At 47.7% G+C, this 26,260-nt stretch overlaps 1 protein-coding gene across 2 annotated transcripts; it reads left to right on the top strand.

Moving 5' to 3' along the window:
• The first annotated feature begins 16,285 nt into the window (after positions 1-16,285).
• On the top strand, positions 16,286-25,440 carry PACSIN3 (protein kinase C and casein kinase substrate in neurons 3). Of its 2 annotated transcripts, XM_086461926.1 has the most exons (11): positions 16,286-16,303; positions 17,793-17,893; positions 18,325-18,481; positions 19,276-19,511; positions 19,906-20,061; positions 20,624-20,799; positions 21,624-21,744; positions 22,209-22,345; positions 22,988-23,053; positions 23,561-23,718; positions 25,123-25,440. In XM_086461926.1, the coding sequence occupies exons 2-11, from the start codon at positions 17,840-17,842 to the stop codon at positions 25,236-25,238; spliced, it is 1,377 nt and encodes a 458-aa protein (XP_086318052.1). In that variant the 5' UTR covers positions 16,286-16,303; positions 17,793-17,839; the 3' UTR covers positions 25,239-25,440. The 2 variants fall into 2 exon arrangements, with proteins under 2 accessions (XP_086318052.1, XP_086318053.1); XM_086461927.1 differs by lacking the exon at positions 22,988-23,053.
• Positions 25,441-26,260: the final 820 nt, after the last annotated feature.

The raw sequence follows: 26,260 nt of genomic DNA, 5'->3' as shown, positions 1-26,260 counted from the left end.
GCCTCCGCTTTCCCGGCGCGGCCGAGGACGGCGGGCGGCAGCCGGCCCCTCCCCCGCGGTTTCATAACCGGGGCGGGAAGGGGGGGGGGGGCGGGGGGGGCAGCGGCTCCCGGCGCGGCCCCGCGCAGAGGTCTCCCCCGCCGCCTGCCCCTGGGGAGCGGGGCCGAGCCCGCAGGCCATGGTGGCCCCACACGGCGCGCCCGAGCCCCGCTGACCCTTCGCCGCTGAGGGGCAGCGGCCTCGGCAGGGGAGGCCTCCCCCCACGGGCCTTGCCCCCGGCCGGCCTCCCCGCTGGCCCAGCCGCGGCGGCCATCAGCATAAGCAGCACCCCCGGCTCCACTGTGTGGGAGGACACGGGGGGCGGCTGCGAGGCTCATGCTGCGCCCGTGGCCTGGCCCAAAGCACGCAAAGCCTGTGAGCTGTCCTTTGGCAGCCTATTGCTGCTTTTTGGTGCAGGGCTTATAATCTTACCTACTTTAATACTTTCTAGAGCACCAAACTGGCATATCAAAGATCTGTGGTAAGGGTCCAAAATACATCAACCAAACAGCAACCGAAAAAAAAAGATACTATTTCAAAAGATAGTTTCTGTAAGAAGATGCACCTGGCATTGAAATACAACAGGAAAAAAAGGCACTCTAAAGGCAGACAAAAAAAGTCATGGCAAGATCAGCTCGGAGACTACCAGATCTTACATGATGAAGCAGACAAGAATGGGGAAGTAAGAGCCCTACCAACACAGCTGGAGGTACCAGCACCCCCCCTTCACCTGGAGAGGAGGCTGCTGTCTGCCAGCCATGTTGTGTGGGCAACTTTATCTTCAGACCAGCAGGGTCCCGTGCTCCAGGCCTACCAGTAACTACATGGAGTAATTAAGGTCCAGTCATCCACCCAGCTGGCTATGAACACAGGTCCTAAAATACCTTTATGTAACCTCTCCTTGAATTGTGGGGCTTCAGGATTTGGCTTTGGGTGTTGGGTTTTTTTTTGCTATTTTTTAACTATAGTTACCTATGCATTTTCTCACATATTAGGAAATGCATAGAAAAACTATGAAAAGCAACAAAGACCCAGACTCCGTGCTTTTCTCCTGAACTGTAACAACATTGTATTAGTTGCTGCCATCCTAAGAAGGAGTATCAGAATGACGTACATAAAAAATTATAACCACCGACAGGCAACACAATCTGTTTTGAACATATACATCAACCCAATTAGCAAATCTTAAAGTCTTATCAAGCACTTCTGTAATACACAACATTGTTCTTAGAACTGTACCCATTAGCAAAAAATAGTAAGAGGAAGAACTGAATGTAGCACTTCCCTTATTCCCTCTGAAGCCTCACAGGCTTGATTTCAAGGAAGTGAAACTACTATAGGAAAAAATCCTTCTTATCTTGACAGTGATCAACCGTTTCTTCTATAGGTCTGCAGCAGTCATCATCACTGGAGACAGAACGTATGGAATTCATCAGGAATCGCCAACAAAACACTGATTAAATTACATAAATCTTAGTATCCTTTGCACTTCCTGTCCCCGCTCCATTTGTCTCCCAGCCGTAGCGTCCTCATGCAGACCACACACACAGTAACCTATGAGTTTCCCTCTTGGAGCTATCATGATTAGCATTTTTTTAGAATGGAATGGAAGATAAGAGAATAGACTATTTCAGTCGGAAGAGATCTACAAGGATCATCTAGTCCAACTGCCCGACCAATTCAGGGCTGACCGAGTTAAAGCATGTTATTGAGGGCAAATGCCTCTTAAACACTGACAGGCTTTGGGCATCAACCACCTCTCTAGGAAGCCTGTTCCAGTGTTCGGCCAGCCTCTTGGTAAAGAAATGCTTCCTAATGTCCAGTCTAAACCTCCCCTGGTGTAGCTTTGAACCGCTCCCACATGTCCTGGCACTGGATACCAGGGAGATCAGCACCTCCCTCTTCACTTGACCTCCTCAGGAAGCTGTAGAGAGCAATGAGGTCACCCCTCAGACTCCTTTTCTCCAAACTGGACAAACCCAAAGTCTGGACACGTTTCAGCACCTTCACATACTTCTTAAATTGTGGGGCCCAGAACAGCACACAGTACTCAAGGTGAGGCCACACCAGTGCTAAATACAGCACTAAATACAGTAATTTTATCAATTCCTAACACCAAGTTTGCTTTCTCTCTAGAGAATCACCAGATATTTTCTAATTTTTATTCACCTAGGACAAAAATAGCAGACAGTACACAAATCACGCACAGAAGAAAAGCTGCTGGCCCAGGGTGCCACAGCTCAGTGCCTGTACACTGAGCTGTCTGTATAGTACACTGAGCAAGCCAGAGAAAGACTAATTTGAAAAAATATATGTATTTACAGTCTCACACTATTCGAACTACAGTATGCAGCAAAGTCAGAGGAGTATAATTATGCATGGGCAGGATATTAGGCTTATTTTTATGATGCCTTCTGTCTGACGTACAATTATGTTGAGGCTCTGCCTTAGTTATGGATTGTGGTTCTCTACTGCAGAATAAACCTGTCTTGTCACCAGGTCTGGTAAAGCTATATTATGACTAAGACAATTAACTTCATGGTATTTGTAATACCATTAGGTATTCTGCCTCCTTGTCACCAGGATCTCTGTCCAAAGCATGAACACTTTTGGCTACTTTAGTCTGACTACTGATGTAAAAAGTACTATTACACCAACTGGAGTTTGGCATGCATATGAAAACAACCCTGTATTCCACTAAAAAGCAGGAAAAAATACATAATCCCCAAGAAATAAATGAGTAAATATCATGCTATCTGACCTCCTTCTACCCCACGACCATTACTACACTGCCCTGCACCAGGAAAATGAACAAAAATACCACTATTGTAATCACCTCGTTTACCTGAGCACCCCATTTTCCCTAAGCTATTCCAGCCTCAGAGGAAAGGATTGCAGCAGCCATGCTATGTAGTATCCTTGCCTTGTAGCCAGTATTGGGGGCGGCCAGGTCCCAAATGGAAAGCATCTATCTCAGATGCTCAGCACGTGGATATCAGTATCAAAATCAGCATGAAAACATAAAATAGGGTAAATGCCGGATATAGAATATTAATGTATAACAGACATTTGCTTTTTCCACACTTCATTAACATACATTAATTTGATAATGGAATTCAAATCTCAGAATGGAATAGAATTAGGGAGTATCTCTGCCAAAGAGTTGGGTTTTGTTTTACTAAAATACAAAGTTGATGCTTATACTCTCAACTACGATTAAGTTTGAGGACAAGATAAGCATTATGCCTCACTTTTTGAAAGGATGCTTATGGTCACACCACACTCAATGATCTGTCATGCGTGCCCACCTTCCAGGGACCCCATGCAGGTAAAAGTGAACAGAGGATTGGCCTCAAAACAAATTAAGTGGAATGGTTTCTCATGTCCACTTTCCAACACAGCAATTCATCGTATCTGAAGGGCATTAGCACAGTTAATTTTCCGGCTCCTATGAAACCTGGGGCAGCTGCAGAGAGAGAAAGCACCCACTGCTCCAGAGAAGTGGGAGAACAGATTTACAGCATGCTCCTTCCGCTCTTCCTCCTGCAAGGTTCTCAGTCTTTCCTTTCTCCACCAACTGAGTAAACATCACTGCAAACGCACAGCTGGTCCTTGGAGTTGTGTCCCAAGTCACTTGGAAGCAGTCAAGAGGAGATAAGCCAGCAAAGCCTCCCAACGCTCCTCCTGCAAGCTCTGCCTCAGCATCATGGGGAATCGTACCCAGGGCCTGGCGTCAGAAATGGAAACTCTGGCAGGCAAACTCCCTGGCCTTTGGAAAAAGCTCATTTCAACTGAGACTCTGAGGACTTAAAGATGAGGTCTGGATGATTCAGAGGAAAGGGAGAGCAAGTGAACCGAGTTAGCAGGATCAGGCTGAAAGAGAAAGAAGGATGCCAAGCCGAACCAAGGTGAAGCTGCTCTCCAACCTCAGGGAGACTGACTCACGCCACGTTCAAAAGTGAGGTCACAGCTCTCTGCTTGGGTGGGAGTGGGGCTTGGGGAATTTGCTGGGCCTTTGCTCCAGCACAACAGGCTGGCTCAGGGCCATGCAGGTCAGCTGCCCAGGAGAGCACACAACATAACTAACTAAAAACTAACTAAAGCCCCAAATCCAGTGGGTAACAGAGAGAAGAGCCCATTCCTCAAGGCTGGGCCGAGCGTCACCGGGGCAGACAGCGCCGCCTTCCTCCTCCACCAGGCGCCCGCCATGACGGGGTGCAACCCGGCCGCGCAGCCCTCCCCCATGGAGATCGCAGCCCCCAGCCCCCTCCTCGCTGTTTAGAAGCAGCGCCCCGCGTCTCAGAGCCGACCACAGGTCCTCCCCGTGGACGGGGGAACAGCTGCGGGAGCGAGCGCTGCCCCCCAGCCCCCCGCTCCCCCCCCCCCCCCCCCCGCCACGGCCCCACCTGCCTGGGCAGAGCCCGGTTGGCGGCGGCGGCGGCCGCCCGTTAATTGGATCAAGAGCCCGGCGGAGGAGGGCGGGGAGGCGAGGGCCTGGCCAGAGCTGTCCCACCGTTACCGGAGTGCCCGAGCACACGGGCCGGGCCCGCCCCGCCCCGCCGGGAGCTGCTGGAGGCGGGGCGGGAGCCTCTGTGTCCCGCGGCTGAAATAGGGGGAGGACCCGGCCTGCTCTCAGCCCAGGTGGCCGCTGGCCGGCGAGCGTCGCGCCGTGCTGAGCTGCGTCGCCTGCGAGGTAAGTGACGGGGTCACCTCTGCCGGGACTGCAGGCTCCGCTCTCCCGGCCTGGGCGCCCCGGCTCCTGCCGGGACGCCTTTCGGACCTGTTCCCCGTGGGGTGCCGGGGTCCAGGGGCAGAGCCCGGCCCGGTCTCGCCGCCGCCTCCCCACGGCGGGGAGCACGGCTCGGGAGGCGCTGGCATCAGCAAGGGGAAAGTTTCCTCATGGAAAGGGGGTGGGTGGCGGAGGCGGTGCCCGGCCGGGCGCTGCCTGTGGGTAGAAGAGGATCGGGAGGCGGCTCGGCGGAGTTCGGTTTGACGCGGAGCGAAGAGTCCCGGTAGGCGCGGGGGAGCGGCGGGGCCGGGAGGGGCGGCTGGTCAGCGGTTCCCGGCAGGTTGCTCGCGGGGGCTGGGGGAAGCTCCCGGGAGGGCTCCGGTCCCTCCGCGTCCCTTACAGCTCGGTCGCCAGCCTGACCTTCACCGGGTGCCCCGCCGCCGGCCTCCCCGGAGCCGGCCTGCCGCCGCCTCGTCGCTGGGGGCTGCGGAGGCTCCCCCTCCTTCTGGAGCCAGCGCCTCCGCTCCGCGACGGGGACAGGGGCCCCTTTGTGCCGGATCCGTGTTGAGCCGCTTCCCACTCTGAAATCGGAGCCGCGGGCGCTGGCAGAGCTGTGGCGGAGGGGGATAAAGCGGCTTCCTAGGACCCCCTGGGGGAAGGGGCCTCGCTGGGGCCCAGGCTCGGGAGGCTGCACCCCGTTGCCTCAGGGGAGCCCACGTTGCCGGTCTGTAAGTCGGGTTTATGACAGCCGACGAGTACGGCAAACGGGACAGTCCTGGCCTTGCTCATCCTCTTCCTCCCTTCTGTCTGCCCACAGCAGTCTTGGTGCCAGGGAGGGAAGAGCAGGGCACGGGCAGGCTGAGGGGCACTGCCTGCAGTGGTGTCACCTTGTCCTTGGCGGGCTGCTGGGGTTACTGTGTCCGCTCCGGCCCAGGGCAGGAAAAAGCTGATAAACATGTAGGGTGTTAGTGGGCCTGAACATCCAGTGCTTGAGAAGGCAGTCTACGATTTGTTACTGTGCACAGGAGGAGGGATCTGTGATTTCCACAAAGCTATCGATAAGTGAAGCCAGCATGGCCTAAACACATTAACCAGTTTCACCACTTTCTGTGCCAGCTGTGTGGTTTTTTGCTTGCTTCAGTTCTTCAGGCTTGCAGAAGGCTCAGAGCTTTGTGGTGAGTGGGAGGTTAGCCGACCACCTCTGGACACTTGCTCCCGGCCCTAGGAAGTAGTGTGGCCTTTTCATTTGCTCTTTAACCTTCCTTACCCAACTGGGGCTCCCTACTTCCTGAAACAGGAGGTGAGCCTCTCTCCCCTTCAATTCAACCACTGGTCTAATTTGCACAAAGGAATTTCTGATACGGTAATTGGTTGCAGTACAGAACCCTAGCACAGCCACCCACTCCACCCTGGAATTCAAATGTCACCAAGAAGCCACTAAGCCTTATAAAGATTGAAGTAATTCTTGGTGTGTAATGGGAGCAGAATGCACAACTGCAGTGTGTGGGCTAAAATGAGAGAGTCCACAATACTCCTTGCTCCAGGTGTGAGCTGGTCTCTGGGTGGAGTAAAGTGGAGCTTCTCCCTGTGCGTTGCATAACTGAGGACATTCTTTCGGGCAAAGATTCACCTTTCTGTGAAGTGCACAATGTGCTCTGTGTGAGACAGAGCCTGTTCTGCTTTGACAGTGTTGTGTGTTATTACAGTATTTCACTAGAAGTTCCCTAAAATATTTACTAGATTGTCCTTTGAGTTGCAGCTTGGAACAGAACAGAATGAATGTGTGAGATGGATCAGCTGCTTGCTCTCTTCCCTATTCTATGCTTGCTTCATTGGCTTTTTTCTTTTTTTCTTTGGACCTATGAGTTTGAGCTTCTCTGGCTTGCCTGCACTTGTTCCAATGAAGACTGTCGTCATCTTGGGCTGTAAAAAGCAGTAGCTTCAGTGTGTCAGCTGTGTATAGGCCCAAGAACAACTGCCCAACTGGAACTCCGTTATCAAATGTCAGTGAGTGAATAAGGATTGTGTGTGACTGGTCTGTGCCAAAATGCCACAGGTCCTTGGCAGACCTAGTACATAACCAAGTCATAAAGGCCTGAAAATCTTATGGACCTAAATTCATCTCTTCACAGGACAATGACTGGTGCTTTTAGTCATTTTAGGTTATTGTGGACTATACAAGAACTAGCCTCAATCTTCTGGGCTTTCCCTGGATTATCATGCGTTTCCAAAAAAAAAAACCATATATATAGAAACAGTTATATATATTTTTTTTTTTAATTCAGCAATACAGACAGGTACATGTGTAATGTGACTGCTTTTCTTAGGAGATGCAAAACTCTGAGAACACATTAGTCACCGCAGCAGGAGTAACATAAGCTTCTGTTAGGATCTCATATGATATCACTGAGAATCGCAAATACTGTATATTCTTTATTCTGGCCATCTTGAGGGCTGGAGATTATTCAGTTGTTGTTTGAACTGTTTGGTCAGTATCATGGCTGGCATCCAGGGATTGAACTGGGGACCTCAAAAGTTAAAAGTAGCTGCCTGTAGCCTGGCTGGGAAAAAGTTGTGCTCTTGGTCAAAGAGCATTAATAAACTACCTCTATTTTTGCCATCAGTTGATCAGTGATGTGTGAATTTGGGTAGCTCGTGAGAGTTCATGGGGAAATGCCTCAACAATAGGAGCGCTGTTTAAGCCCTTTGAGGGACTCTTATCTCTTTAAAACAGACTTTCTGATCAGGCAAGCTATTTTATCGCTAGTTACTCAGCCTGATGGGTGTAGAGGGTACTGTATGACATGGAACTGTCAGATAGATTAAAAAAAAAAAGGCCTTAGTATCTTAGTCTAAGGCCTTAGTGTGTGGGACAGAAAACAGTGACTACTGTATCTGTGTGTTTTCATGAAGAATTTTGGATTTTTCTCTTTGAAGAATAACAAAAGAACTTTGCATCCTTGGAGCAGTTAAGCAGCTGTTCACGAGGTAGCTTTTTGCCGCTACCTTGTGGCAAGGTGGCCACTGTAATTTAACATCCAAATGCTCTCTCACTGTATAGGCACAAGTTTTTCCAGCAGCGTGAAGTTTAATGTCAGTGCAAAGAGCCTGGTGTGTCCTCTGCTGTAATCATCCAGCTTTCAGTGACTGGTACATTAGCTTCATGTTCCTTTAAGCTGAAGTGTGGGCTGAAGCTGGGCACTGCTATAAGGCAATATATGTGACTGGCTTCCTAATTATGTCTCACCTTCAGTGGTTTCTCATTGCTGTGAATGGCATGATGGGAAAGAGCCTTTCAGACTTGACAGTCAGAATTTGTGTGTTAATCTAATGAGTTGTCACTGGACATTGTAGTTTGTTGAAGAGGCATGTGAGAGATCTCCATGGTACCAGGGGCCTGGATCCAGAGGCATTAGGCTTGTGTGGGATTTTATGCTCTCTTAGTAGGTGACTGTGGTAGGACTCTCTTTATCATGACCTGTCAGTAAGTTTTTCCAGGCTAAAGGAGTTAGAATTGCTGCAGGCAACCCACAACTAGCAGTGTTAGCAAGTCTTCAGCTCCTCAGTCCTGTCCCTGCTCTGAGCTTGCCCAAGCTGTGTTTCTTCTGTTTGCAGGAAGATACAGGGCTTGCCTCCTGGGCTGTGCAGGTCGGTTTTCTCAGTTGCCTATAGGTGATTATCTGTTGGCAGTAACTTCCTCCTCTCCCTCAGTATCCCTGCTGCTGAGCCAGACCTCTCCTGCCTCTGAGGGTGCTGAGCTGTATCAGCTGCAGCACTGCTGTGTGGAGCTCTGAAGTAGGCTTGCTGCCTGCTTCTGACTAGGGCAAGAAGCTTTCATGAAGGATTGGGAGAAGATGCAGCATATTTCGCTCCTTGAATGATTCTAGATACTTATATTTGCTTCTTGGTGTTTTCAGTCAGGTCTTCCTTGTACTAGGACTGCTGACCTGTGGAAAGCTGTGTGAAAGCCTGCTGGAGTCAACAGCAGGCATCTATCCCAATGCAAGCAAAAAACCTAAGGAGTAGTTTGGAGTACCTATGAAGTCATTGAATCTGCCAAACTCCTCAACCAGGAGATGCTATGAAGGGAATCCAAGTTATTGAATGTTCTCTCCAGTCCACAGAGTGAACAATGCTTTGTTTTTACATGCCTGGTCTCATAAAAGACTGTGTGAAATAACTCTATGTAAAAGCTGGTCTGTAGTCCTGCCAGTTCATATGGTACTGAAGTCTGCCTCACAGTTGCAGTTGTTCTTTGTTGTTTATATTTTCCTGCGAGGAAGTGGTTGAGTAAACCTAACTCTAGTGACAAAAGGTGAACAAAGAGCCTTGCCACCAAAGTGGAGGAACAGACCACAATGTGGAACAGACAATGCTTTACCTTGTTCTTTACCACAAGAGATGTCCTAGCACTCAATCTTATCTTAATGCAGCTCTCACTTCAAAAATTTGGTTGTACTCCTTTCTACAGCATCTTTGGGACTTGTGACTGCAAGGAACTGGATGAACTTCAGAAATGTCTTGATGATGATGATCTTTCAGGTTCTTGTCTGCATTGTATGAATATTTGGAAGGAAAGTATTCACATAATAAACGGTTTTAGTAAATCAGCTTGTGTCAAGTAAAAACAGAAACCTGTTTGAGGCAACCAGAGATAAAGAAATGCATTGAATTCATTGGCCATGTGATTGCCGCACACTTGGTCTGAATGACAAAATGCTTGCCAACTCTATCTCCCATTTCCCCCTTCCTCAAAAGACAGCTAATAGAAAAGACAATTATTGGTAAAGTGAAGCAAAAAGTGGCAGAACTGCATCTGAGTTAAAAAACCACTGTGACTTCCAAATGGGAGGAAGAGGCAGAGAAGGCTGATTGGAGACACCTGACTGCTGTGCAGTCTTGTGAAGCAAGAAACCACCAGAAGGTCAGTGTTAGAATGGAGCTAACTGTCTTGTGGCTCCTCTAAAGGTTGATTGCATTGATTGCAGTGTGCTTCCTTAAGGCTTCTTAATGCATTCTTAATGCATTCAAGTAAACTTGATCCCTGCTCTGGGGGTTGCAAGGTGATTCAATCACAGAAGGAGAATATTCCATTGACAGGGACTTACAGGAGTTTGCTTTCTGCCCTGTCCTGTCCCTGCCACCCCCCCCACCCCCACCCCCACCCCCCAATCAACCACCTTCAGGTTGCCCAGAGATGCTGTGGCTGCCCCTTCCCTGGCAGTGTTCAAGGCTTGGAGCAACCTGGTCTCGTGGGAGGTGTCACAAGAAGGGATCTTTCAGGTCCCTTCCAACCCAAACCATTATATGATTCTGATTTCTCTTCTTTGCTCAGGATTGGATGAGGCTGGGGCATATTCTGTTTGCATCACTGCTGTTTATGTAAAGATCTGGACAAACTAAACTTCTTTACTCAAAGCCTGGTTGGAAGTGGGTGGACTGGCTCTGCCTGCTATTGTGATGAGTTACTTTTACTAAGTTACAGGCAAATGTGTTACAGGATAGACTATTGATCTTGCCTTGCCAGTCACTGAGTGCAGAAAAACATGACCAGGTTAAATGTAGATTAAATCCTGGAAAAACTGTCTGCATTCAGTGCAGATTGATGCTGCTGAGGAGGGGTATAATAGCTTTGGTTGCAGCTTTAAACATGTGCTTATCAGTAATTTAGGAAGAAATAGCTTCCAGTTGTTTGGGGTCCCTTCTGATTAAAAAGGAAGTGCTGATTGTGTGTGTTTATTGGCAAGCTTGGTGTTTGTTTGCAGACACTGATGTATCAGGGTAGGAAGAACCCTGGGAAGTACCCAGCATGGAAGTAAGCAAGGAAGCAAACAAGTGAAGAGGCTCAGGGAGTGGGACAGTAGAGATCACAGGTCTCAGCATCTGCATGGGTTAAAACATTGCCCTGAGAGAGGGGTAAGACAGGGAGTATGAGAGCTGGGAAGTGGGCATGCTGACTAACATGTGGAACAGCAGCTATGCTGTTCACAGGGCTAAGAAAGTAGGCTAGTGTAGTGCTGTTCCTGGTAGCTTGGATGAGTGTCTTAAGCTATCTGCTGCTCCTATTTGTAGCTGCCTGTTAAATACATTGACATAGCATACGTGTCAAGAGTATTCCAGCAACTATCTTGAACATACCAAATGAACATGACCTGTTGCCCTGTTAGAGTATGGTACCCCATGGCTCAGCACTGATTTCCTCCCTCCTTTAACTCTGTGGATATTTGAGATTATAATTAAATTTTTCATAGGAAGAACAACTGGGGGAAAACTAACACAGACCTTGATAGCCCAATACATTCCTTCATTAACATTGTCTTTTATTGTTGTGTTAACCAGGATAGGTCTGTAATATTAAAGATCTCTTATGTCATATTGGAAAAGAAAGCAGAATTTTTCCTTTTGTTGGTGAAACAATTTCTGCCTGGTAAAGCTATGTCAATCAGGAATCTTAACCCTTAGATTAGCAGCAGTGTGTTGGTAGGAGCCTGTCCTGTAGCCTTGGCCTCTGAGAACAGGGAATAGCTAATAAATGTGGGAAGTATTTAATTCTGAATGAACACTTTGAAAACAACTTTGGATAGTGCATAGGGGGATGTCTGTCTTCAGTACATTAGCTTGGTGCAAATGTGAAGAAGACCAATATAAAGAAGCTGTGGTCTGAAATAAGAGAGCAATGAAGCAGCATGTAGACTCATAAGGTCAGCTCTTCAAGTAGAACAGGATCTTGTCTGTACTTTAGTACTTCGGTGTAATCATGGGGAATTTTGCTAGTGGACAGCCACATGATCTGTAGAGAATAATTGTCTGGGAGATGCCTGTTACAGGCTTGAATGTAGCTGAAGTGACCTTTGTGTGTGGTTACTGTTCTGCCTGATGTCTCTCTGACCCTTCCTGGCTGGAGACATCAGCTGAAATCTTGCTCGAAACTGCATTAGGCACCCCTGGCAGGCTTCAGTCCTTAGGGAGTGGCTGGGAAACACTGGTGCTTAGTCCCTTTTCCAGTCAGGTGACTCTACAGAGGGTGTGACTACAGCAATAAGATAAGTATCTGTAAGGGAAGTTTTGGAGGATATTTGTGTTGCTTGGCATCCTTGCTAGCTGTAGTCAAGAACCAGCCCCTCTTCAGAAAGGTAAGTACACCTGTAAATATCAGTCCTGCTATATAATGACAGTGGAGAGCACATTACTGGGCATCCTTACAGCCACTGGTTCAGAGCTATTTGATATGCACCTCCAGCGATGGTGAGGCTGGAAAGGACACCCTGTCCCATGCCTCGTTTCATTCTCTCTATCAGGGACCTTCCTAGCACTGCTGTACCAGCAGCAATCCAGTTCATTACACTGTGGGAGTCATGTGGAACTTCCTGGCTCCAGCTCTCTAGTTCAATTCTGACAACAGGAAAAAAAGGGGGGTTTTCATGCCTGTCATTCTGTAAGGGGAGGGTGACTGTCATCCTTTTTTGTATTTGGAGTGTTCAGATTGAATTGTTTATCTGCAACCTACACCAGATGTGCCCTGGGGTCAAAACAAAACCTTCACCACTGCCTGCTATACAGAAAAGTGACTCTGGGAATCAAATCAATTGACCGCAGAAATCTCACATTGCTGCCTTGTGGTGTTAGTTATTGCCTTGAGGTGGAAGCTAGTTAGTAGCAGCACATTCCTCATTAAAACTCTTGCTTAGCTTGGCTTTAACACCTATATAGAAATTGGTCTATAATAAAAATGTGCCTCCAGCAGAGCCTCAGTTACTATTACTGGGTAAATATAACTCAACTTGTTCCTACATATGTCTGCATTTAGTATTTGCTGTTGGGCTTGGGAAAGGGGAGAGGAGTTGGGCGGAAGGCCTTGTCTGGTGCAGTGTACAAGCCTTGTTTCTGTGGATTAATTTCTTCAGCGCTGCATGCAGCAGCCCTTTGAGCATTTGTACGCTTCAGAGGCTTGTTCTTGGCAAAATTAGGAAAACAATTGCTCACAAGGAGCCTCAGGAGGCAGTTGAGCAATGCACAGAAGTGATGCCTTGGGCATTTGGAGGCTGGGAGTATTGGAGTGTGTTGTAGAGGGAAGAGGATCTCTGCTTCACCTGCCTTAGGGAAAGGTTTCTGAAGTGCAGAAGAGTGATTATTACTTTTGGGTCTAGAAGGGGTTTTTTGTGGTTCAGGCCCCTGTTGTACTCATGTTGTGTAAACATGAAACAAAAAGGTCTGTCTTGTAGTGAGTTGCCAGATTCACACATGTTTTGAAAGGGAAGGTTTTAGCCTGCCACCTTGCTCTGAGGGCAAGGATCTGTGGTCTGAGATGTGTGACTGACTGGAGCAGAGGTGAGATAAACAACATGGTTAAAGGTGGAAACAGCTCTACCATGACAAGCCCTCTGGCACTTCCCGGAGTGGAGCTCAGTACCAGTAGGGCTCTCATGAGCCATTCTGCCTTTCTGCAGCTAAAGACCAAGAGCCATTTTGTTGATAACTTAATAGGCAGTTGATAGCTGAACTATGTTGGTCATAAGTGAGAGCAGGTATTTGGGGGAAGGAGGGGAGTAGCTTTTCTAACACTGCAAGCAGAAAGGGTTGTAGCTGTGCAGAAATCCCATTTGCATGGTTCAGTTTGTGTACCTGATGTTGCTGGTTGTAGGGGGGTCCGTGATGCTCTTGTCAGTCATCCTGCGGAGGTGTGAAGTGAATAGAGATGTAGTCACACTCTCCCTCCTTCAGAGAGCTTGTCTTGCAGGAGCTGCAACGAGGTCTCAAGTAGCTCTTAACTGTGAGCGCTGAAAGAGGAAGGCGTGAAGGTAGGGATAAACGTTCCTTTGTCCTGCAAATATGATTTGCTAGATAGCCTCCTCTTAGCAGGGGTGGCAGTGGCATCCGAAGGAGTCTTACATGTGGTGCTGACCCACATACAGCTCTAGTTGACCCAATGTAACTAGCTATATTGCTCTGCCTGCCCCTCTAAATCATGTGGTGGCTCTTGCTATATCAGGTTGTCCACAGAGTAGCTCTGTCACCTCTACTTTGCTGTAAAACAACCACCAGGCTTTGGCATGTATAACTCATATTTGCTTTTCCTGGGAAACTCAGATTTTCCCTGGTGTCAAGTTCTTGGTGGCTCATGACACATGCAGTGTTTCAGGAATAATTAAGCATGAAGGGGTGGAGTGGCAATCTGTTTGCTCTTCTAGGGCTCAGGGTGACAGCAGCAGCTGTTCTTCAGCCGCTGTGTGCAGTACTAAGCACCTTCCCTATGTCTGCCTGCAGATCCAATTTGATCTGCTGACTGACATGGGCTCATGGAGTACGTGAAGTCCAGAAAAAGCCTGGCAGAAAAGGGTCCTCTTTGTTCTTTGACCTTTTTGCTTCCACCAGGCTAGATTATTCTGGACTTTATAGTAAAGTCTGCAAAACTGCTATGGAACTTGGTGGGCTGCTACTCTGGTCATGGAGATTAGCCTGTAGAAATATTATACTACTTTATTTTATTCTCCCACCTAGCCACTGTGCTGATGACTACACTACAGGCTTAAGATGTGGGATACTGTGCCACATGATATTGTGGATGCTGAAAACTCCTGTGGTTTCAAAAGCAGATTGGAGAAATTAATGGAAGATAAATCCATTGAGCGTTACTGAATTCATAGGTGCCACATCCAGCTCAGGAAGTTCATGTCAACGAATGGTTAGAGGCTTGGAGACCATGCAGGGAAGCATCATGTATGCTTGCTCTGTTTTCAGAGTGAGGGAAACTATCTGATTTTGGCTGCTATCTACAGAGGCTACGAAGCTTACAAGAACTTAGTCTGCTCCAGCACAGCTACTGTTGTTTCAGAGCCTGTTGATCTAGTGATGGTAAATCCAGTTATTTGGGTTTGTAACTCCCAAGAAATAAGTAGGTATGGCTCAAATTCTAATGTGGAAACTGCAGAAATAATGGATCTGGGTTTGGTTGGTTGGTTTTTGCTTCACTGTCCCTCAAATGAACAAGCATACACAACAGCTTTCCACACTAACCCCCAAAGTCTAGTGCTGTAGTCAGCCTGAATTGGAAACCAGAGATGGAAGGCATGTTTGTGATGCATTGCTTCCCGATAAAGTGGGGATGGGGGTGTGGTGTGGAAAAAGTGATACAGCCTTCATGCGTCATATCTAATTGATCTATGTCTTCATCAGGACAAAGAAAGAAAGGGTCTGGGGCACTTTTAAGTATACTTTTACATAACTATTCATGAACTTTTTTTAATCTTAGCAATTTTGGGAATGTGTAGCCTGGTTTTACTGGGAACCACTGGGAAGTCTTTTGATGAGCTATAACCCTTTATCCAGTGACTTGGATCATGCAAAAGTGTCCCAACTCTTCCCCCGCCTCTGCCCCAAAGGTCAATAGTCTGTTTGTAATAACCCAGTCCACGTTTCTTTCCTTCCTCCTCTTTTCCTACCTTCTTTCACTCCATCTCCAAAATTGTCTTAATGTCTGGCTAAAAATCCCACTTCCAGGCTTTGCAGTTTCTGCTCTCAGCTGTATTAACTCCCAGTTGCCCAAACCTTCCTGACAGAGAAGGTTTTTTTTCTTGTCTGTTTTTTTAAATAAATAGACTTTTGACATTGAAGTAAATCTTGCATTGAAGCGTTGAAGTGCATGTGAGGTAAACAGAAATGCCTCTTTCTGCCCTCGTTTTCCTTAGCCTCTACAGGCCTTTTATTTTTCCTTTCCTCTGTGGAATGTTGATGACAGTTACCTATATCATTATAGCAAAATAAAGTATTTCTGAGAATGTGATGGGAACAGCTTACAGATCCAAGGGACAAAAAAGTTCTGCTGGTAGAGAGCCACATCCTACCAGGGCAGTACTAGCTAAAAGGACTCTAGGCCTCTAGACCAGAACATGCATTCTTGTGACGTCTTTTAAATGTAGAGTTATGAAATCCTTTGTCTTGTATATAAATCCTCTTAATCTTTAGTAAAAACGGACTGGAGAAAGCATACGTCCTTCCCTTTTTCTCCCAAAGCCAGCTATGTGTAAAAGTGTATTCAGCAGTGCATGAAGGTGGTGGGGGTTGCTATGCTGGACACTATACAGTGAGGTGGGACCAGGCCCCGTGTATGGTGCCTGGGCAGCGTGCTTATTTTAGGCCTTTCGGGCCTAAGCTGTTCCCTTTGCTCAGCTGTTGTGATGCTACCTTTCCCGCACAATGCTGTCATGCTGCTCCAATGTTTCTATTTTAACTCTCTCTGGGGCTAGATCCTGTGACACAAGGATTTGGCATCTTTCCTGCATGCTGGAATGTGGCATCTCAGGAGGCACAGTGGCTGCAACTGCTATATCAGAAGGTGCCCGTTTTAGTAGCTGGCAGAAGGGGGACACCCTTAGGATTGCAATGTATCAGAACAGGCAGCATCCCTGCAAAGGAGCAGCAGTGTCTAACCGTGCCCATCTCTGTCTCCTCCAGCCTTTTTCACAGATTTTGAAAAGCTTGGGATATACTTGCCAGCTGCCAACTGCTTGCCTGTGGTGTCTCGCTTTCAGCTTTCAGGTATGTAGTTATGGGGAACAAGAGTAGAGTTGCATGCCCTGGAGGCACATAAGATAGCTTTGCAGCCTGCTGACAAATGGTGAGGAGGGAGGACAGGGACAGCTGGTGGCATGGGTGGAGATATTGTTCAGGTTTCAAGGCTTGTGCACCTGAGTGTCACATCCCATTTAACAACTTGCTTCAGTGACTGGAATTCAGCACTTTCAGCCTTCTGGAGAAACCCAGAGGAACAGCATTAATGTACTTCTGACACTCTCCATGGGATGATACTGGGCAGACACAGCCAAACTGTTTCCAGAAGAAATGTGGGAAAATCCTGCCTTCTTCGTTGGGGTGCTTCACAGTGTGGCTTATGCCACTGAGAAGGATTGCAGGAGGTGGAAGATGTGGACTCTTGACCTGACCTTCATTTCTGCTGTGTGCTCTGTGGGCTGGCAGATACCTCTCTGGGGTGTGGGGGAAGCTTTTTATAACTAGGAATGTGCAAGAGGAGAAGTGGCAGCAAAGGACATCTATGCTGTGTTAACCCAGGCTTGCCTAGAATAGAGTGGGTTTGTTTGTGAGTGACTGGGCTTGGGCCTTTTACTATTGCTCCCTCTCATTCCTGCACAAGAGCAACCCTGAAACTCTCTGCAAGGAATTCATAGTGTTGCACCATGTTGGGAACAAACTGGCAGCGCAGACTAGCACAGGGGAATGGGCAAAAGTCCTGAGACAACAGAGTACGAGATGAACCTTTTGCCTTCTAGCCTAGATTTTGAGCCTAATGCAGTGAGAGTTGAGCATAATGGAAATGCCATCTCTACAGGGATGTTTCTAGGGAAGCAGTCCTGCTGGGTAACTGCCATGTGTGCTGCAGTGCCATTTGGCTGGGTATGCCCCAGCATGTTCCTGTGGTTCTGCTCAAGCCCAGCTCAGCTGGTGGGCAGCTTATAGGGCTCCTCCCCATTAAAGACATGCCTGCTTGCTGACTGCTCAGCCTTGTTTTCTCCAGTCAGTTGTTGTAATCCTGAGTCATACTGGGAAGCTGGAGTCATCGCTGTTGACAGAAGACTTATTTTAAAGTCTTTCATGGCAGATTTCAAATAGCTGTAGCTACCACTATTTCTGTAGCTTTTACTACCCTCCTGAGGGCCTTGTTTAAGAAAGGAATCTCTGCAGAGACGTCTGCTGTTGAAGGGTGTTTGATTCACTAGCATCTCCAATATCTGTCCAGCTGAGGTTTGCCAAGATTGTCTTCTACAACATCCTTTCCCAACATGCTACAGGCCTGCCAAGGAGGCTATCTGTCTGCAGGGAGGGAGGATGCATGTTCAGTCTTAGGCATCTCTGTTGGATCTATCCATCTGCTGCTGGAAGTGCAGTGATGACAGTATTTGCCTGCAGGACAGTAAGTTGGGCTCCTTCAGGTCCGAGAGTTATGGATAACTGTACTCTCTGCAAAGGCTCAGCCAGTGCTATGTTAGAAATTGCTTTTCTCTCTTCGCAGCTTAACTGAAATCTGCAAAAATTCTCTGCTGCAAGGAAACGGGGGTGATGTCATCAGAAGATGATGCTGGCGGGGAGGCTCCTGGGGGCAGTTTCTGGGAGGTAAGGAAGTATAATTGGAGTGTGAGGGAGGTAGGAATGTCATCTTACCTCCCACCAGTGGAATTAGGGGATTGAATTTCAGATTGCTGTGTGACATGTTGCTCTTTGGGAGTGGAAGGGAGGAACTTTGGGGAGTTTCAGTAATGCAGTGTGTGTTACTGCAGGGAGGAGGTGACTCTCTCCTCCACAGATGCTATGGAATGAGAGTTCCTTGTTCAGCTGACACTGATCTGAGCTGTGAGAGAGGCAAGCAAAGCATCTCAGCTTCTCTCCACTGCTGTGCCTGCCTGAAAGAGTGCCAGAGTACGGTCTGAGCCCAGCTGCTGGCTTCAGAAGGGCCTGTGCTCCCTCCCCATGCAGTGATTGAACTGCTGTCTGCTCTGAAAGAACGTGAAAGTCACTACAGTATAAATGATTGTGTGAAATTTCAGGCTGGAAACTACAGGTGGACAGTGAAGCGTGTGGATGATGGGTACCGGCTCTGCAATGACTTAATCTCCTGCTTCCAGGAGCGAGCCAAGATAGAGAAGAACTATGCCCAGCAGCTAACAGAGTGGTCCCGTAAGTGGAGGACCAATGTGGAGAAAGGTAAAGTTGGCAAGTTGTACTGGGAACAGGATGCAATCATTGCACTCTTCCTTGAGTGCTATCTCTTACTGAGGTAATGCTGTTTCCTTGGGGGACAGGCTTCCCTTCTCCAGGACAGGAGTGACTTTCTTGAGTGTCTTTTTTTAGTGTGTGTGTGTGTGTTGTAGTTAGTGCTCTGATTCAGTTGGAGAGGTGTTCTCTGCATTGTCAGGTGTTCAGTTAAAAAGAAAAAATAATTATTTGTTTAGTTCGGCAAGTCCTTGGGCAGTCCAAATCTTAAATCAAGCTGCAGATCTCCCCTTTTAAGGATGGTTTGGCTGTCTCTCCTCCTTCTCCAGTCAGAGAATAACTACTAATGCTGTGAGGTAGTGGCAGTGGGCTCAAACTGATAGCATCTCACAAAGTAATGGGAAACAATGGGACAAATGCCCCAAAGGACCTGCTGATCTGTGAAGCAGATGCTTAGCTACAGTCATGAACTAGTGTTACTGTCTGTCCTGAAGCTCAGGCCAGATCTATGAAGAGCATTTTCTACAGAAACCTTCTCCAAGCAGGCACCATCTGGGAAGGCTAAGGCTGCCCAAAAGAAATGCCTGTCTCTGCCAGCTGTAACAGCTAGTCTAGATGCTGCCTGTTGGGACTGTGTGGAGGGAGACCAGTCAATGCTGACTTGTGTGATGGGGGGGAGTTAAGGAAGGGACTCCATACTGATAGATGTGTGTAGGAGGAAAAGAATGTGTGTTCCCTTCTGTGGGCAGGAGGTATAAAAGACCCTCTGGTGCTTGTTCCTGCAGGTCCACAGTATGGTACTCTGGAGAAGGCCTGGCATGCCTTCTTGACAGCTGCAGACAAACTGAGTGAAATTCACTTAGCTGTCCGGAACCACCTGGCTGGTGAAGACTCGGATAAGATCAAGGCCTGGCAGAAGGAGGCCTACCACAAGCAGATGATTGGCGGCTTCAAGGAGACAAAGGAGGCAGAGGATGGGTTCCGCAAGGCCCAGAAACCCTGGGTGAAGAAGATCAAAGATGTGAGCAAAGTGTGAATGGGGAAGGATGGATAAGGGTGGTTGAGCTGGCTGCTGGACTGCTAGAGCCATTGGGCAAACAAACTGGGTTTAGCCAGAGTAGCAGAGAATGCCAGAGAGGGAGGGATGTCTTGATGGTCTCTTATTCTTGGTAGCTTCCTTCCCATGTGGGAAGACTTTGGTAACAGGTTCGGTATTCCTGTGTGACAGGTGAGCAGTGAAAGAGAAGTCATTTGGCAGTACCTCTTCCCTTTGGAGCACGGTTTACTAAATGACAAATTGGCATTTCAGTTACATTGTCCTGAAACAATTTCTCCTCACTGTAATAAATGTTAACATGCGCTCTGTGAGTAATGGGGGATCAATGTGATCATGTCTTTCTATCTTCCTCATACAGGTGGAGAATTCTAAGAAAAACTATCATGCAGCCCGGAAGGAGGAGAAAACAGCCCATACAAGGGAGAATCATGCAAAGGCAGACTCATCTGTCTCACAGGAACAGCTGCGCAAGTTGCAGGAACGTGTAGAGAAGTGCACTCAGGAGGCTGAGAAGGTGAGTGTGTGTTGTATGGATGTGGGTCATGAGGATACTCCTCTCAAGGAAAAAGCACTGCTTGTGATGTCACTCAGTGAAACTGCTCCTGCTGAAGCCTGTAAGAAGGTGTGAGATCCCAGTGTCTGAGACTTTAGTGAGTTAGACTGAGACTTCAGTAACCAAGACTAAGGTCTCTATCTTTGGTGTTGGGCAAGATCTAATTTACTTATAAATTTAACAAAAAGAAGGGCGGGAGGGGGGGGTTGGTGCAGGGGGTGGGAGCTGCAGAGCCAAAGACTTGGCTACCAAAAGTGGCTGGTTTGCCTGCCCACAAGAGTGAAAGTGTGGAAGGCCCTCTATGGCAGGGGGTGGCAAGGAAGAACAAAGAACTTGCAAGAATATTAGGAGAGCAATGGACTGGGACACAAGCTGTGGGATTTCTTCTTTCTGAGGTGTATTTGTTCAGCAGTGCAGAGGGGAAAAAAAAACTTGTCAGTCCCAAGCCAGAGCAGGGGGAGTGTCATTGGTTTGACATAAAGGCAACACATCTCACCATTGCTGTCCTCCTGGGTTGATACAGTGCAAGGATCAATATGAGAAGATGCTGGAAGAGCTGAACCGCTACAATCCCCGCTACATGGAGGACATGGAGCAAGTATTTGAGAGCTGTCAGGAAGCAGAGCTCAAGCGATTGTGCTTCTTTAAGGAGATGTTCCTGAATCTGCACCAGCATCTCAACCTCTCCACCAGTGAAAGGTACCAGCCCTGACACAGGAGGCAATTCTGCCACGCTGGGGTGCCCTGGGCTCCAGTGAGGCATGCCAATTCTGGTGTCTGTGAAAGGGAGATGCCAGCTTGTATCTGCCAGGTCTTGCTCCTTCTCCTTTGAAGTGTGACTTAGAACTGGCATTTGGTCCCTTTAGACCTACCAGTGCTAATGTCTCTGATCTTGGACAGTGCCAGGCTCCCCAGAGAGTATTCCTTCTGCTTCTGAACCCTTCCTCTTACATTATTATCCAGTAGTGTCCCGTGGGTGTGTTTCTGTTCTATGAAATGCCTCCATGTTGCTATATGTAATCCCAGTCTGAGAAATGCAGCTCTGTTGCCTTCTAGTATCTATAGCTATTACACCCATTCTGCCCTGAGTAAAGAGACCTTTTGTGAGATAATAACCATAGCTCACAAGTTGCCTTAAGTAGGGGTTATGTGGGGGAAATAGGTGCAGCCAAAAATCTGTGCTCCTGTACTTTTAAGGTGGAGGTAACAAATATGAGCCACCTCCCTGTCTGTGTGCAAGAATGTGCCAGGTGCTTTCAATGCTCACTTGATGAGCTGTGCTGAGAGGTGGCAGATGTTAGCCACTGCCACACCAAACAAGTCTGTCCCATTTGCCAGGCTGACTCTTCTGTAAGGGTGTCTCTGTTTTTCCTAGGGCTGAACAGGTGCTGCTGTAGCATCCTTAATCCTGACTTTAGATGCTGTGTAATAGTGCATGAGGTTATGCTCTTCCTTCCTACTTGGCTTTTGGGAAACTGCTGAGGGACTTGGTTACTGGTGGTTCTGTCTGTTCCTGGTCATAGCTTTCACGCGTTGTATCGAGATCTCTACCAAGTCATCATGGCTGCAGACAACCAGGAGGACCTGAAGTGGTGGCGCAACACTCATGGACCAGGCATGGCGATGAATTGGCCTCAGTTTGAGGTGATGTATCATTCTAGAGTATGTTATTACTATTTCCAAACACTTAGCTGCTTCACTGAAATTGGTGGATTGCTAGTCTGGTGTTGGAAAGACCATGTCTTTGCTCGGCAGGCTCAGGATGTTAGGCTCTTCTAAAATTTTTGTTGTGTTGCAAGGTGTCTGGTGCCCAAAGGGACATGTGCACCCTTGCCAAACTGCAAATACTCCAGCCATCCAGCTGCAAGGTTAAAGAACAGGAGTTGGTGCTTAAGGCCTTGGAACAAGCTCCTGTTACAATTTTCTTGCAGTCCCTCTTGTTGCACCTTTGGGAGTGAGCCCGTTGTGCGAGTGAGACCATTTGGCTGACCAGCCCAGCCACAACTGAAGTATGACACGGTGTTCTGTCCTTCTGTATTGATCAGAAAAGATGCACAAAGCTTTTGTATCCGAGTGGCTTGATGGTGTCATTGCCTTTCCCTGAACAGGAATGGTCCCTTGAAACACAGCGGCCAATCACCAAGAAGGAAAAGAGTGGCAAGATGGCTGATGATGTCATGCTGACCAGCATTTTGCCTACACGGGACGGTGTTGTCTCACAGACCCCTCTGCAGACAAGGCAAAGGTAAGTGCTGAAGTCTGGGATACATCAGGTTAGGAAAAGTGCAGTCCTGCCCAGGGTCATGAATGAGTTGGATTGACAGGAGTGATCTCCTCCTTAACTTCCTGTCTCTTGACGTGGCCTTGCCTGTGCCACTCTGGAAAAGACAGGGTAGAAAAGGGTCTTTTGATTTTGTGTGGTTTTTCTGTCTAGTATGTACTGTCTCACAAGGTGCCTTTCTTGTGATGATCTTTCTAGTGATGAGATTCAGCCTGGTCAGACTAATGCTGTGTGAGATTCTGGCATGCATTTCCCCAATTTTTCTTCCTCCTGGACAGGGTGAGGCGAGTTGGGAACTGGCAGCTTTGCCAGTTAGCTGTACCATTTCCTAAATGCAGGCATCAGATTAATTTTTTTTTTCCCCGGCATGATACTGAGTACCACCTGACAAGTCTGTATATAGCTGCTTCCCTTGCCAGGAAGCAAGCTGGAGAACGCAGAGGCTGAAGAGACTTATGTTCTACAGTTCCAGTAGCCATCCTGCTTTAAAAGGTGAACTCTGGCCTAAGTGAACTAGGCAGAAATGAATGGGGAGGTAGAGATGTCTTGAGGCCACTATTGTATTTCAGTCTATTGGATTCAGGGGCCCTGTTTGCCAATCTACAGGTTTTCCTATCAAGAGGAGCAGAACAGCCTCTTCTATGACAGCCTGAGGGCACCTGCCCATATGAAGTTAGTATGGAACATAGCCTCTTCAGGGGTTTTTGGGTTCCAGGTGCCTGTCCTCTGCTGCTCTTCCCCTCTGCTCTTGTTCCTGACTTGGGAAACAGCATTCCAGACATCTCTTTGGGATGGGAGACATGGCTTTTTCTGTCTGTCTTATTCTTGGTTGGAATAACTCTGGACACAGCTTGGCTTTCCAGTTAGGAGTCGCCTTCCTTGTGTGAGAGGGTCTGCTAGAGTAGGATGAGGTCATGAAGAGTGTGCATGTGTGAAAATACTTTGAGAATGAGTTACTGTCCTGTCCCTTGGGGCTCTAATGCTGGGATGCCTTCAGCCAAATCTCCTGGGATCTGTCCTTCCTATTCACCCTCACTTGGCTGTTGGGCCTCTTGCACCTTGTTCTATAGCATAGCAGTCTTGGGGAGGAGTCAGAGTGGTGCATGATTCAGAAAGAGGTGGGTGAGATATGAATCTACTAACAACTATCTTGTCCCCTCTCTCCTTCCACATGCAAAGTGGAGGGAAGGAAGACATTTTGGAATGGTCAGATGAGGACACTCCCAAGAAGTGCCTGGATGCCAATGGGCATGAGGACGTAAAGGTACCAGGTGTACGGGTACGAGCACTGTATGATTACACAGGACAGGAGGCTGATGAGCTGAGCTTTAAAGCAGGTACAGAAACACTAACCTCTTACTAACCTTTTGCTGTCCTCACTTGGGATGACTGAATGATTGAAACACTTTAAGAACTGGATGTCCCCTTGAAAACTGATGCTGCTTCTTCCCCTGGCCTGACCTGTTGCCAGCTCCTCTGAGGTGGATGATACACTGGTCAGTCCAACCTGTTCTGGACTAAGAGACAGGCCACACAAAAAGACTGCCTAGGCCTTGGTCACAGTGCAGGGAGAGCAGACCCTGAGAGTAAAACAGATCCCTTCTGCCTCCTCTTAAGGCATTTATTCTGCTTTGTATCGTGAGACTTTATTAAATGCTTCTCCCTTGTGCCATCAATACAAAAATTATCTAGGTGGTATGGATTGTCCTTTGAAGTAACCAGAAGACAGATTTTTGGTATAAAGCTCAGCTGACTGATATGCACTAGTGAAGGCAGAGTTCAACTGAGTGTCTCTGGTCTTGCTTGTTTTCAGTCTTACATGGTATCTCTGCTATACCTCTCCAAAAAAACACCTGTTTTAAAAAGGCACTGAAATCCTTCAGTAGCAGGGGCTTGTGCCTGAGGCCAGTATCTATGCTGCAGTGTTACCATACTAGTAAACTTCCTAACACTGACTTGTCGCTTTAAAATATCTTACAATATGGGTGCATTAGAACTTGACTCTTTCCACCCAGCAGATGTAATGAGGCATGACTGGTTAGCTTAGTCATTCCCTTTTTGAATCTGCTCTGAGCAGCATGTACCAGTAGAGCTTAAGCTTAACAGCAGATGACTTTCTGAGCCTCTGACAGTGTGGGAGGTGCCTATTGATGCAGTCAGACCACCCTCTCTGGCAGAAGTATGACCTTTTACTAGTGGAGAAGGGGGACCTTTTTGCCCTTCCCCCAAAGTAGACATGGTAAGGTTAAAAGCCCTTCCTAGTCATAGTCTGAGAAGTGAGTTGATTCTGTGCCTTGCTGGTCAAACCAGACACTCCATCGTGGAACAGTCATTTTGGGTCCTAACAGCCAGAGCTTAGCAGCCTCTTACATTTCCTTCCCGTCTGCTACAGAGGAGCTGCTGAGGAAATATCTGAGATTTGTTCTGATCTCTCTGGCTTATAAGCACGTTCCTGGGGGGAGCGGGGGGGTGGAGAGAGGAGAGGAGGCACAAAAATATTTTTGATGTTGAACAGTGGAAGTGAAGGTCCTTGGCCTAGGGGTGGTACTGAGCATAGATACTGAAGAGGTCACTAACACTGGCTTTGATTAAACTGTGCAGTATGATACAGAGTGTGATAAGGAGAGAAAAGTGATGATCAGACCAATAGGTCCTGCTTTTTGTCAGATCTTCTGAGGCTGGGAAAAAAAGACATGCTACCTTTCTTGAGACTGTTTCCTAATGACTGTTTTTGCTTTTAGGTGAAGAACTAATGAAGATTAGTGAGGAAGATGAGCAAGGCTGGTGCAAGGGTCAACTTCTCACTGGCCAAGTTGGACTTTATCCTGCTAACTATGTTGAGAAGGTTGGATCATGATTGCAACTGCCCTGCCAGTGTCTCACAGCCATACCAGCATCATCTGCAGAGGTCACTGGGTCACTGCTGGCCCCAGCCCACCTTTGCAGTATATCCTGCAACTTCTGGACTTTGAGGGCATGTATTCCATGTAACTAATGCTTCCTTTTAAATGCGTAGACCTGTAGGGTTTTTCTAATAAATAAACAAGGGTGAGTAAAGACTTCTCTGACTGTGAGCACTATAGGAGTGTGGAGTGGAACAGATCCTCTTGACTTGCACTCGGTGGAAGAAGATAAATGACACATGCAACTCTTCAAAACAGAGAAAGGGAGACTTCCTTGGCTTCAATGCACATGCATCCACAGGGTGGTGGGGCCTGCCCTGCCCCCAAGCTTCCTCTTCAAGGAACTTTGGATGTGGAGGGTAATAGGGAACTTCTAGTATTGCTTCACCTTTTTTGGCTTAATCAAGCTGACTGGCAGAAATCTGTTCTCCCACATCTTTCAGAAGTCTTCAGTATCCTTCACCTGCAGCCTTGTTGGCTCCCCTGGTAAGGCAGCTGGTACAAGTGATACAGCTTCAGCAACCTGGATGTCCCCTTCCACTGCCCTCAGATTTATTAGGATAACACCAGGAATTAAATGATAGTACAGCTCATCAACGGGAGAAAGAGGCTTCTATCTAGCATGATGTGGCTGTTGAGGCTCACAAGTTGTGAACAGAACTGTCTGGCAGCAGGTCAGAGTAGACTAAATGTTCCCTGAGCTAGAATGGTCCTTGACACACACTGAAGGCTGGTATTATGAAAAGGCAGCACATTCCAGTGCTGTTCTGCTTAGGACCCCTAAATGCAGTAATATGGGTTGGGGTTTCTGATGCTTCCAGATTGTTTTGGCTATACCTCTCCTCATGAATACACTGTGCACAGCAGAGACTCTCTTTTTCCTTCTACGTATTCTTGACTTTTGTGTGCTAGAAGTGCACTCCCTGCTTTGCCAAAGACTCCTACACTGATGAAGGGTAGCAGAGTGTGGAAGCAT

Source organism: Leptosomus discolor, chromosome 3 (genome assembly GCF_034619465.1).
Source record: "Leptosomus discolor isolate bLepDis1 chromosome 3, bLepDis1.hap2, whole genome shotgun sequence".
NCBI lineage: Eukaryota > Metazoa > Chordata > Aves > Leptosomiformes > Leptosomidae > Leptosomus > Leptosomus discolor.
Note: the sequence above shows the minus strand (reverse complement) of the source record. Positions and strands in the feature narration are given on the sequence as shown.